The 12,823-nt window shown below is 41.6% G+C and overlaps 1 protein-coding gene across 8 annotated transcripts in view; it reads right to left on the bottom strand.

Annotated features, from left to right (window-relative positions):
* LOC134866923 (mitogen-activated protein kinase kinase kinase kinase 4-like) overlaps positions 1-3,736 on the bottom strand; it is a 33,042-nt gene extending 29,306 nt beyond the window's left edge. For all 8 annotated transcript variants that reach the window (XM_063887137.1, XM_063887138.1, XM_063887142.1 and 5 more), the window contains exons 1-6: positions 3,615-3,736; positions 3,053-3,163; positions 2,641-2,731; positions 848-978; positions 545-599; positions 362-440 (exon numbers count right to left, since the gene is read on the bottom strand). In XM_063887137.1, the coding sequence (XP_063743207.1) occupies positions 362-440; positions 545-599; positions 848-978; positions 2,641-2,731; positions 3,053-3,163; positions 3,615-3,707 (560 nt within the window). In that variant the 5' untranslated portion in view covers positions 3,708-3,736. The remainder of the gene's footprint in view (positions 1-361; positions 441-544; positions 600-847; positions 979-2,640; positions 2,732-3,052; positions 3,164-3,614) is intronic.
* Positions 3,737-12,823: the final 9,087 nt, after the last annotated feature.

The following is a 12,823-nucleotide window of genomic DNA, read 5'->3' as shown; positions in this document are numbered from 1 at the left end:
CGTTGCTAAGGAGAGCAGACCGTTGCTAAGGAGAGCAGACCGCTGTTAAGGAGAGCAGACCGTTACTAAGGAGAGCAGACCGTTGCTAAGGAGAGCAGACTGTTGCTAAGGAGAGCAGACCGTTGCTAAGGAGAGCAGACCGTTGCTAAGGAGAGCAGACTGTGCTAAGGAGAGCAGACCGTTGCTAAGGAGAGCAGACCGTTGCTAAGGAGAGCAGACTGTGCTAAGGAGAGCAGACCGTTGCTAAGGAGAGCAGACTGCTGTTAAGTAGAGCAGACCGTTGCTAAGGAGAGCAGACCGTTGCTAAGGAGAGCATTTCCTTTACATGACTGAGTGGAAGAGATAAAAAACTATAGCCCACCATTTTTTAGACTTGAGTCGGGGAGGAGGATTTCTAGGAATGAGGAAGAGGGCTCTCATTGGATGCATGTCACACAGAGCTGGAGGAAACAAACGAGCAAAAAAACGTCAATGTTAAACTTTGTTTACTTTTTAAATGACTCAATGTTTTAAAGGGATGAAGCTGAATGTGGGGTGAACTTACGGGGAGCTCCCTCAGCCATCTCTATGGCCGTGATTCCACAGGACCACAGGTCACTCTGAAGGAGGGAAGAGGAGTTTATTACACAGCTTAGTTAAATACTCGATTCTGATTGGTCAATTTGAACATTCCAGAGGTCAGCTATTTTCCGATAACAGTACGTTTCTAAGGAGAAGACAAGGTTGCTAAGGAGGAGGCTCTGATCTAAGGACTACAGTGTGTACAGTCAAATCAATCCACAGAAAGAAGTCCAGTCAATTTTACGTCAGATCATCGTCTTCATCAAACTCAGATCCAGCTCCTCACCCTGTAGTCGTAGGTAGCGTCTGGGTTTTCGTCACAGGCGATGACCTCCGGAGCCATCCAGTACGGCGTCCCGATGAAGGTGTTCCTCCGACCCACTGTGCGGTCCAGCTGAGCACTCACACCGAAGTCCACTGGGAAAAAGGAAGTCACCATCAATTACAAACGGTCCTTGGAGCCCAATAGAGTGACGATGAGGAGTGTCGTATGCTATTATCTTTGGATTCATGTCAGTAATTTAGTAGATGTGGAGGGAGTCCTCAAATCCTTTACTTAAGTAAAAGTTGAAATGGGAAGTTGTGAAAATACTATAACACATTTTGACATTTCCGACTTTTCTTCAAAATGATCTCTTTTTCCTAAAAATTCGACTTTCGACAAAAATGTCCCACTATTTTCTCCTCATTCTAACTCCTTCATGTGGCCCTAATCATCTTCTGTAAAATATTAACACTTTTGGGATTTTCTAAATGTCGCCTTATATCACTTTTTTCATTAAAATTTTCTCAATTTCGACTTTTATGAAACTCCTTCTTCACGTGGCCCTAATCTTCTTCTTCTTCTTGTCTCCTAATTCCTTTTCCTTTTGATTTTATTTTCAAACTTTTTGGAATTTCTGACAATTTCTTCAAGATTATCACTTTTTTCCTGAAAGATCTGACCTTTTTTCAAATGTCATGAAGATAAGATGAGAGCTTCTTTTTAATAAATCCAGTGGGGTAAAAAAGGTGCAATATTCGCCTCCAAAACGTAGTGAAGGAGAAGTATATTTAGCACAGAATGGAAAGTGTGTAACTTGACTTCAGTATATTACTTGAGTTCATTCATTTTGAAACTGCCAGGAACAAATTGATAATAATGAAAAACTTGTAGTTTAATTAAAACTCTGCAGATCCTGTGAGAGCAGACTAATATTGTAAGAGGGGTCATTCAAATTCCAGCCCCCAGCCAAATCCATCAATTCAGTCTCTACTGATCGTAGCCATGTAAATTAAAATGTGTAAAGCTGTCTCCATCTCGCCTCCTTTAATCTACAAAGTGTTTCATTGTGGACACGTGGTGTCACAGGACAGCAATAAACAAGAGTAACCTCGTTACACACGGTTATCTACTCAAAGACAGTTAAAGAAATAAGACTGGAGAGTGTCAAACCATTTCAGGGATCGTGAATACATCATGATTTCCAGCTCCAGAAACATAAAAGAAAATCTGTAAAATAACTGAGTATCAGAGCTGGAGAGTGAGGCTGCCAAACTGAAGACATTAGATCATGTTTGATTGGCTCCAAAGCTTCTTTCACTGACCTGGTTACCTATTTTTTTATGGAAATTGAAATCATGGTGTGCAGATTTGCTAATTAACGGCTGGTAGGAAAAATAAACGAGCCAAATTGCAGGCAGAACTACGAAGAGCAGAATACTGGTGAAAGAAGACAGTCCCACAAATGGACCAGAGCCGGTGTTTCTGTAGGGTTTATCAAGGTAAAATGAATGCCCATTTCACAGTCAATGGTAACTGGACTGCATTTTATCCAAGGGTCTCAAAGCACTTCTCCACAAGTCATCTCACCTCAAGTAAGCTTACATTCACACACATTCTCAGTATAATAACACCACAGTGCTTTCAAGCAGTTTAAGGACACTAACTGGTATGCAAAAGGATGCCATAGGTTCCCAAGGACTTGCTGTGCGTGACTTCCTAAACAGGCCTAGAACTGTGCGATCATGTGACTCGTGAAATCCATTTATGAAGACTACAGGCTTAACATTTCTACCTAAAATAAACCCAGCTCTCACCCAGTTTGACTTCAGCGTTTTCCGTCAGGAGCACGTTTTGTCCCTTGATGTCACGGTGGATGACGTGATGAGCATGCAGGTGAGCCAATCCCTGTAGGGAGGAGAGGAAGAAACAGACATTTTACATGCTGTTTGCTTTTAGTGGAAACGAACTGCAACAACACCTAACAACCCCACTGTCCTCTCTATCAGGGATATGCAATTCATCAGCAAAACAGACACACTTTCAGACTTTCCATGACCTGTTTATAGTGCTTTAAACAGCGCTAATAGACGCTTTACAAGCAAAATGTCCACAGAGAGGTTGAAAGCGAGAGAGAAAAGGTGAGTTTTGAGGCTTTTTTCTGAACAGTGTCGGCATTCAAAGCGTTTGTAATCAATCTGAAACAGTGAGGAAGGTGCTGTGACTGACCCTGAGGATCTCTCTGGAGATGTATGCGATCCAGTCCTCCTTCAGCGTGTTTCCTTTGGTGTTTTTCACCAGGTCTGTGATGGAGCCGGCGCCACAGAACTCCATCACCAGCTGCAGGAGAGAACAGCAGACAGTGAGCATACTCTGGACGCGCACACACACACACACACCCGCACACACACACACACACACACACAACTACATATTATTCTAATATGAATGGTGACCATCTGAGCATTTTACCACCAATAAATGAAAACCACATTCCTTTTGTAGCAGAACTACCGTCAACATCTGTCAGTCTGTATTCGATTGTGATAGGCTTTTTATCTTTTCGCTTGTTTGGTCAGATCTGAAATGAAATGGCTTTCTGGTGACTCAGTATTGTGAGTCAAGTCTTAGGTTTATTTAGTCTGCAGCAGTGTATCATAGTACAGCGAGGCGCTCGTTAATAGAAACAGAACATCGGCAGGGAGCAGTACGAAGCTTCAATCAACTTAAAGCACTTTGCTATGAATAAATATGGCTGACATAAATAAGTTAACGGTAGAAAAAGTCTCACCCAAAGCTGGTCGTCGTGTCCCGGCGGACTCTTCTTGATGAAGGCTCCGTAGTAGGTGGCTATGTTTCTGTGGTGGGAGTACTTCTTCAGCATGTTGATTTCCAGCTTAATTTCTTCCTCTTCATCCTGTAAAGACCCAGAGAGACAATCATCAGTGTGGAGTAATGACTTCTTTATAGATATAGCTTTTAGTGCATGTCAATGGTCTGCAAAGGCGAAAATCTCAGTGTTCTGGGAGTTTCTTTTCCACACACTCCAAGCCCCCCCAGCCTGAAACACCTCCTAAACATCACTACAAGAGCTGGCCAGCTGACCAATCAGAGCAGACTGGACTCTGGTTTCAGACAGAGGGTGAAAAGAGGCAGTATGAGAAACACAAAGAGCTGATGTCCCAGGAGAGACACAAAATAATAATATCAACCTGGAAATGAGCACACGTCCTCTTTAACAGCTAAATGAAATCTGTTTCTTTTCCCCGAAGCCATTTTCTCTCTACAGACGTGCTGTATATTCAGGCAAGTAAACAAACGCTGTCCAAAGCTGACTAATAAACGGATATCAACCAAACACACAAACATGCAGATCCAGCCTGAACTGGAAATGAAAACAGAGGCGAACAAACGGCCGTGTCTCTCCTGCCGCCCTCTCAGGATATTACAGTACAGACTCAGACACGCTTTCAGACACACAACAAGATCAGGCGATAATGTCTCCATCACTGAGGCGCCGTGACATTTATTTGCGAGCGTTTTGCTTCTTATCCCACAAGCCGACCGGGGCTGACATGACATGACATTTTCACGGTTAAAACAGCTGCTCGATAAGCTGCAGCCCGGGCTCCTGCAGGAACCCCCGTACGTCCACAAAGTAACAACCTCTGAGGAACCGAGAGGAAAGCCTGCTTAGCTCTTCATTTTGAAGCTCAGGAACCTTTGGCATTTTGTTATACAGATGTTTTAGCAATGCTAGGAGATACATGCTAACATCAGCATGCTAAACAAGAGAATGCTAAGATGCCGTTTTACCATGACTCATTTAATTGCGTTAGCATGCTAATATTGGCTGTTAAACACAAAGTAAAAAACCATGCCACATATCAGTTCTTTCCTCAGTATTTAAAGCTTCTTTGTGTTTAGTGGGGGATAGTTAGATTGTTTCCAATGTAATCGTTCAAAGTGTTCAATTAAATCATGGGGAGATATTTGTGTGCTCTCATGGCATCACATTTTATACTTTGTTATTCAAAGATGAAATAAAATATACAGAAACAATTTATTTTGCATTTGATTTGTTTCTCATTTTCATAACAATGATAACAGTCAATAGTATTATTATATATATAGTGGCTCCAATGGTTAGCTCTTGGGGGCTGGTGACAGCAGTGGGTGAAGTGAATAGTCCAATTAACTGCTTTCATTAAAAGGTAACGGTCTCTGGTTCATACAAATTACATTTTTGAGCGTTGGGATTTAATACTGACGTTCAAACATACCCTTTAGATGTTTTATTTCCCATTCAATTGTTGCCTTTAACTCATGTGTTTGAGTCTTTACATTACAAAGATGGTAAACGGTACTGATGAGGTCTTTGTTGTATTGAATGCCATGCCTCTCTGTGAACATCTATGCTTAATTTAGTGAATTTCTGATCATTACTTCCAGAGATATAAGCAATAAAGCCAGACACAATCCCCTTTGGAGAAGACCACAGTTTCACTCTGTTTGGTTACGGGATGGTAAAAATACTTTTATACAACCATCTACTTCAAAAACTAGACATGGCTGTGCTTTGTGCTACCTCGGCTAATGTTACCTCCACTTTTAGGGGCCTTAGCTCCTCTACTTTTTGTGATTGCGCCGACATGAATCTTCCTCTAATCCTCTGTTTTAGCTGCAGAGGAAATGCTGTGTGATGCAATGAGTCTAAAATCAGTTACATAAGATTTTTAAACTGATTGAAAGTAGAGCAAAATCACAGAAGTTGCACGGGGTTATGGGAACATTAGGTCGTATATCTTTCTTTATACATGTTTTAGCTGTGAGAGGCTCATTCCCTCCATGTTTTAATGCCGGTATTACAGCGTGGTGACTGCCAACACGTTATAAAGCCTTTATATTTATGCCTGAAATGCTATTAGGAGTTAAATGTTGAAATGAAAACACACAGGGCTTATCGAGGCGTGCAGCTGCAGGAGCAACAGATGACATTTCAGAGTCTAAACCCAGAGGTTAAAGGGCAGTTCAGCCAGGTTTCTGCATTTAAAGATGAAAGTTACTTCTATATGTCTACAAAAAAACACCTGCAGCTCAGGTTTAGTATTTCTAAAGTACAGAGTATCCACTAAACATATCTATGGTTATTTTAAAAGCAGCTAATCTTCTGCTTTCAGTCACTTTTTCAAATGTTAGGAGTCATTTTAAACTCTCAGCTCAGATGTAAAGGATTTCCTGCTGTTTTATAAATCTAAAGATGAAGGCCTCAAAAAAGAAAGTGGGAAGTTAGGAAGTTAAATTGTTGAACAGATGAGTAAATCATTGGAAAATAACACCTAGAAGAAGAAGAAGAAGAAGAAGAAGGAGAAGAAGGAGAAGGAGAAGGAGAAGGAGAAGAAGGAGAAGGAGAAGGAGAAGAAGAACGAGGAGGACAAGAGTGAGAGAAAGACATAAATGAGGAGGAGGACGAGGAGGAGAAGGAGAGGAAAAACATGAAGGAGGATGAGAAGGGCAAGAAGAAGAGTAAGATGAAGGAGGATGGTGGTCTTTCATGTGTCTGTCATGTAGAGTCTGTCTGTCTGTCTGTCTGTATCTGCAATGTGCCGTAGAGCCCACACTCTGTCAAACTCTTCCTCACACGGTCCACAGAAGATCCCATCGACCACAAATTGTCGGCCATGTGAACGTTTCTGGAACGAGTCGGCGTAATTACAGCTGCTGAGGGACAGACCGGAGGAGCAGGAAGTTCCTCACACAATATTTACCACGTTGTAAAAACATGAAGCAGCGGATTGAAGAGGGAGAGAGAAGAATCGCTTCAACGGACCAAAGAAAACAAGAGACTGCATTGATTTATGTTATTTATCCTGATGAAATATCTACTAAATCATCTAGTTTAAAAAGAAAATGGACGTGTCCAGCAGTGGCTCAGTCAGTAGGGGCTTGGACTGGGAATCGTAGGGTCACCGGTTCAAGTCCCCAAACAGACTTGAAATATGGAAAGTGGACTGCTACTTGGAGAGGTCCCAGTTCACCTCCTAGGCCCTGCTGTGGTGCCCTTGAGCAAGGCACCGGACACCTCCAATCCCCCCCTCCCCATTGCTCCCCGGGCGCTGCACGATAGCTGCCCACTGCTCCTAGTACTAGGATGGGTTAAATGCAGAGGACCAATTTCACTGAGTGTGCTCTGCTGTGTGCACGTATGTGACCAATAAAGAGGGTTTCATCCTCCGATTCTGTCTGTTCTGATGTAAAGTCACAAGCCTTGCAATAAAACATACGTTGAAGAGAGAGTGGACAAACAATAGAGAAAATGTGATGCCGTGAGAAAATGTCCTTTTTAAATACCTTACTTTTCATTTCATAGTCTGACTAGAAAAACCTGCACACTGATGCATTTGTGTAAACTGAATAAAATGCAGTTATCAATCAATAAGACTATCAATTACACGAGGAGGTATGTGAATAAAGCTTAAGTTACTCAGATGTTATAAGAACATAGTAGGAAATACTCAGAGATTTATTTTTACTGAAAGTATTTGGAAACTTGGACAATTTTAGGCATTTAATAATAACGTAGAAACTCCTTGACGCTCAGTTTTTTGTGCGATGACTCATTTTGTTTTCTTTCAGTACGAGAATCTGGTCCAGCTGTTTTCAGTCCCTGACAGTTTCCTCCAGCATACACACAGTCAGAAAGCATCATTAGGATTCAACATACACACATATACACACACACACCCAATGTGTGTGTGTGTGTGTGTGTGTGTGTGTGTGTGTGATAGACAGAAAGCGACCTGCATGTGAGGATACAGCTGCTTCGACAATGACACAGCATCCTCTCTCCATCACATGTTCTCTTTCTCTCTGTCTTATCCATTTATCCTGGACCCTCCATCACTCTCCTATAATGACTTTTACCCCCTCACCAAGGACGCCCCCCTCCCTTCTCTGAGTCCTTCTCTCCGTCTGTCTTTGTGTCTCACTTTCTCCCCCTGAACTCACAGGGAAAAACAAGGCGTCCTGAAGCTACTTATTATCATTCCTGGGTTTATGAAATGGTGGGGGGACTCGGCGGTGGCGGCGGCGGCCATATTGGTGCTGAGGTATCACGGCACACACAATGTGGATCGGAGCTAACAGAACCGCGACCCCCCCCGGGGTAGCAGAGTGGAAAATGGAAGCTGAGGAGGAAGAGGAGGGAGACATGTCTCTAAAGGGATCAATAAATCAAATGTTATTTATTGGGGAGAAAGGGATGACAGCATTACATCAGAAATAGGGGACTGTATTCCCTCAGAGTTACAGAAAAAAAGATGTAATCAGATTACTGTTACCATTGGGGATTACTAGCAGGATTACCATTGAATCTCCCTTGGATTACACTGAGTCAACAGCAGCGGTGAGAGACTCGGAGCCGCTGCAGCATCACTCCCCCGTGTCTGATATTTTGTTATACATCCAGGATGAGGATGAGTTCACTTTCTCTGTCTAAAGTCTCTTTGATTCCCTGAAGGAAACAGAGGAGACGATAGAAGGATGGCGAGGAATGAGAATGAGACGAGGGAATCAGCGGAAAGACAACAGAAGGGGAGAAAACACAGGAGAGAGTCTCAGAGGGAAGACTGATGGACGAGCAGCGCTGGCTCCTCCTATAATCCCACTGCACTTCAGCTGAACCGTCTCAAAGGAGGAAACAGAAAAGAAACTCTGCTTTACTCTCCATTTAATCTCCTCTGTGTCTCAGGTTACTTTGTTCTTCTCTTACCGCCCTGATTGTTGGGCAGCTCAACACACCTCATGACATTCTTTGGTGTCAGGTGTTTGGAAACCACCAAAGTAGAGTGCTTCTGCTGCGCATGAACACGGTAAAAAAACACAACAGAACCTTTTATTTTGAAAGAGACACGAGGAGAATCTGATACAGAAACATGAGGATCATCCCTGATAGGATGGGGACTTTTTTGTCTATTTTTGTAAATACGAATGTGTTTTGCTGCCATTTTTTTTACCTCTAAGAATGTATTACTAGTGAGTTTTGAGACTTAATTCAATTTACGTATAGAGCTGCACCCGCTGAGTTATTTTGGTCTTATTTGACTACGATAAGTCATTTCTATGCTTTTAAACATCAGATATTGCATGTTTTTTAGTGGAGGAACGTTCATTTTACAGACTCCAATGGACAAATGTAAAAGTGTTCCTTAATTAAGAGATTCTTAAGTAAAGGGCAGCTGGAAAAATGTAGTGATGACATGCCTTTATCAATTAGTACAATTATTATAATGTTTTAAGTGTGTTAATCCCAGCTCTACACACACTGTATCTCATCCTCTCTTCCTCCTCAGCCTCTCTTCCACTCTGCATATGGAACAGGAAGTGGTATGTGGGTCAGAGGACATATGCTGAGACGTGCACAGGGAGAAGCGAGTGCACACACACACAAAAAAATCCACACACACAGAGGAAAGGAGATGTATAGCTGTGTTGTTTTGCATCCTGACACGTGCAAGTTCCTGTGGCTCCAATATAAGTCACAAACGTGTGTGTGTGTGTGTGTGTGTGTGTGTGTGTGTGTGAGAAAAAAGCCCAATCTTCTCCAATGCAAATAACGTCCTCTGCTCTCTCTTGGCGAGCGTCCACACGAACTGGCCGTGTTTATTTTAGAGAGCGGCTGCACCGTGTGGAAAAGGACCTCTGTAAACATCTCAGGCGGGCGAAGGGGAAGAAATTAACCGCCATGTCTGTAATATTCTCTGCATGTGTGTTTCTCTTCAGTCCGTCAGCTCGTATGACCACATAAACATCTTCCCGGTAACTGTTCCTCGTCCTTCCTCTTTAATCCCTACAGTTGGAAATGGCTTTTTCATTTGCCTGCAGGCTACTCAGAGTCTCAATATTGCTCGAGATTTGATAACTAAATGTGTCCGCTCACATGCCCAACAGGCAGCTGAGGAGAAATATAATCATCAGAGGCTGCAGACGCTGTTACCGAGTGTCTCCAAACACTTACATATCTCAGTGAAAGTGAGAGGGAGAAGTCTTTGAGGTGGCTTTAATCAATATTCTTACTCAAACAATCTTGTGTTTGAAAATTGGTCGCTCATACTTAAAAAACTCGACACAACTCTAAACAACTTCACGGTTTGGGTTAATCTTGTCCCTCTCATTGCATTTGTTGGCAGTGAAAGAGCTCTGTGAGAGGCTGGACGATACACTCATTCCTCTCTCGGGCAGGAAATGGTCAAGTGACCTCAGATGTGTGTTTGTGAACATTTTCCCCATTGTCTCATTCAGTTAATCAGTCAGTGATGAGTAACACGAAACACATTCACTTCCGCCGCCGTCGACGTCTGAGATGTAGTTTAATGAGAGAGAAACACTGGCTACAGAAACAGCCTGAGTTACAGAAGCTGGCAAGCATGGGCTTCAACATACACACACACACACCGATCAATCGTCAATCTATAAAGACTATTGGCTTAAAACGTCCCGTGGGAAATAGAAAATCTATTGAGCTTGGACACAAACTCTGAAAAACATAAATACTAAGAGGGTTGGAGACGGTGTGATTTTAAGCCCGAAAATTATGACTATTTTTGGACAGAAAACATTGACATGAGAGAGAGGGAGGGAGGGAGGGAGGTGAGTCAGTTTGTTTTGGTGTTAACTGTTTTGTTGAAAGCTTAAGTAAAGAATTAAACTGATTTAGTCCAACAGCTGCAATGAAATCTGGGATCATTTCCAACTCTGCAAAAGCTTATGGCTGCAGAGGTAAGTGTGCTAACGGCTGCTGAGGCTATACTATTACCCTCACCTCGTGCACTTCACATGCACATGTTCTATTTTACTACCTTATATTTGTTTATATCGGTGGAGATTGTATGTAGCTGGGTAAAACATTCCTGAAAAGAGTCAACAGAAGAACCCGTTTTGTTTCATTTACTGGACAGAAAGAGAGCAAATCTTTTCCTACATTCCTCTTAAATCCTGCAGAAATTGCCACTGCTACTTATCTTGGCACGCTGCTAACAATAAGACGCTTTCACAGACAATAACATGCTGTTTTCTATCCATGACAGTGTTGCTGACAATACTGTGCTTTCTTTAGGTGGTAAAGGGTGCCTTTTGGTGTCCTGCACAAAAGAATCCTCCACTGGACCTCATCGAAAATGGAAAAAAGTCAAAAATTGGAAAAATAATTGAGAATTTTGAGAAAAAAAGTTAGATTTTGGGGAAAAAGTGTGAAGTTTGCATTCCTAATCTTTAATTTGCTGTGTTTACTTGGCAACAAATAAGCATAAAAGTGTTCTTTATATACAAGTCTAAGTTGTATATGCTCATTAAAATGCATTATTCAGCTCTTTTTGACATATTTTCTGGATCTTCTTATAGTTTTGTATAAGAGGATGTATGCTAGTTTGCTCTGTCCCATGCACCACCCATTCAGTTTCAATGCCAGTAAAAATGTGAGTAATTTATTTATTTTTCAATAGGATTTTATTATTATAATCCACTCCTTGGGCTGTGCTCCTACATTTTCTGCTTGCAGTTAATTTAAAAAAGTGCAGGAGCTTGAACAACATGCTTGCCTAACAGCCTGAAGTCTACATAATACAATAAATATGAATTTTAATGGAAGATATTTATGAAAAAAGTCCATAAATCATGAAGTCAGAATGGCATCCTTTAGGGATATTTACCCTAGTACAAAGAATCACGCAAACATTACGTTGATGCACCCAACGACTCAAATCTGAGCTAGTTTCTCGATGGTATCCTGGCAACACAACATCAAAAGTACACATGAAGCGCTTTGGACTGACCTCAGGTGACGTCCATGACCTTGATGGCCGCCAGCTGTCCCGTCTTGACATGTCGACCCTGGAGAGAAACACAAAGAGAGGAAAGATGAGGGAAATGTAAACTTAGGGTTTATACCCCCTCATGCAGCGTTATACACACTTATCAAAGCGTGAAGGTTCCTGAAAGAAGAGTTAATGAAGAAGACAGAGTGACCAACACTGAAAACACACATGGCATTCGAGAAGTTTTCCAGACGTTTCCTGGGCAAAGAAAACAATTCAGTCATAAAAACCAAAAACCACAAGTTATTTTTCCTCAACAATAGCGTGCACAACTATGCAAAGGTCCAAAGTGTTTTAACGCAGTCTGGTGTGAGGAATTAAATCATTACCAGGTTTGGGGAGTAGCAGTGGCATTGCTAAAAACGAGGGATTACAGGATTAGTGTAACGCACAAATTAAAAGATCTAGTGTTTGTTGTAAAGGATCAGCTGTTCTCTCTCCTCTGTCAGCCGTTCTGTTCTGTAGGCTGATACTTTAAGAGTGAATCTATACACCTACTGCCTGACTCTGCTTCATGAGATCTTATTATTTTTAAATGTAGCCCTCAAAAGTTCTCAAAAGTTTTTCCAAATTCAGATTTTTCCCAGAATTCTCGAAAAATCTAACTTTTTTCTCGAGATTCTGACCTTTTTCCAAATGTCGTATTACAAAAAACTCTCAGTTTTTTCCCAAAACTCTATATTTTTTCCCCCATATTTCGACTTTAACCAATTTTACATTTTTGTTTCTAAAACCTCACTTGTTCCCCAAAAAATCTAACTTTTTTCCTCATAATTCTGACTCTTTTTCCAGATGTCGACTTTTAAAAATCTCCCTTTCTGCTAAAATTCTGACTACTTCTTCCTAACCCTGTTGGATCAGATGTTCTCTCTCCTCTGTCAGCTGTTCTGTTCTAATACTTTAAGAGTGAATCTATACGCCTACTGCCTGAATCTGCTTCATGGTTTTCTCTTTCTTTGTTTCATTTGTTCTGTTTTTAATTCAGCAGCTGAACCTATATGTTCATAAAACAGTGTGTGTGAGCTTAACAGTTAAACTAAAACAGAGCATTTTCTGTCAGCTCAGATTTGATTCCTGCTTCTTTAAACTGTACTATGTGCTCATGTGTTTTCATTACTGAGTATGCTTC

This window comes from Eleginops maclovinus, chromosome 7 (assembly GCF_036324505.1).
Source record: "Eleginops maclovinus isolate JMC-PN-2008 ecotype Puerto Natales chromosome 7, JC_Emac_rtc_rv5, whole genome shotgun sequence".
NCBI classification, from domain to species: Eukaryota; Metazoa; Chordata; class Actinopteri; order Perciformes; family Eleginopidae; genus Eleginops; species Eleginops maclovinus.
The sequence above is the reverse complement of the archived record's forward strand: the minus strand, read 5'-3'. Positions and strand labels throughout refer to the sequence as shown.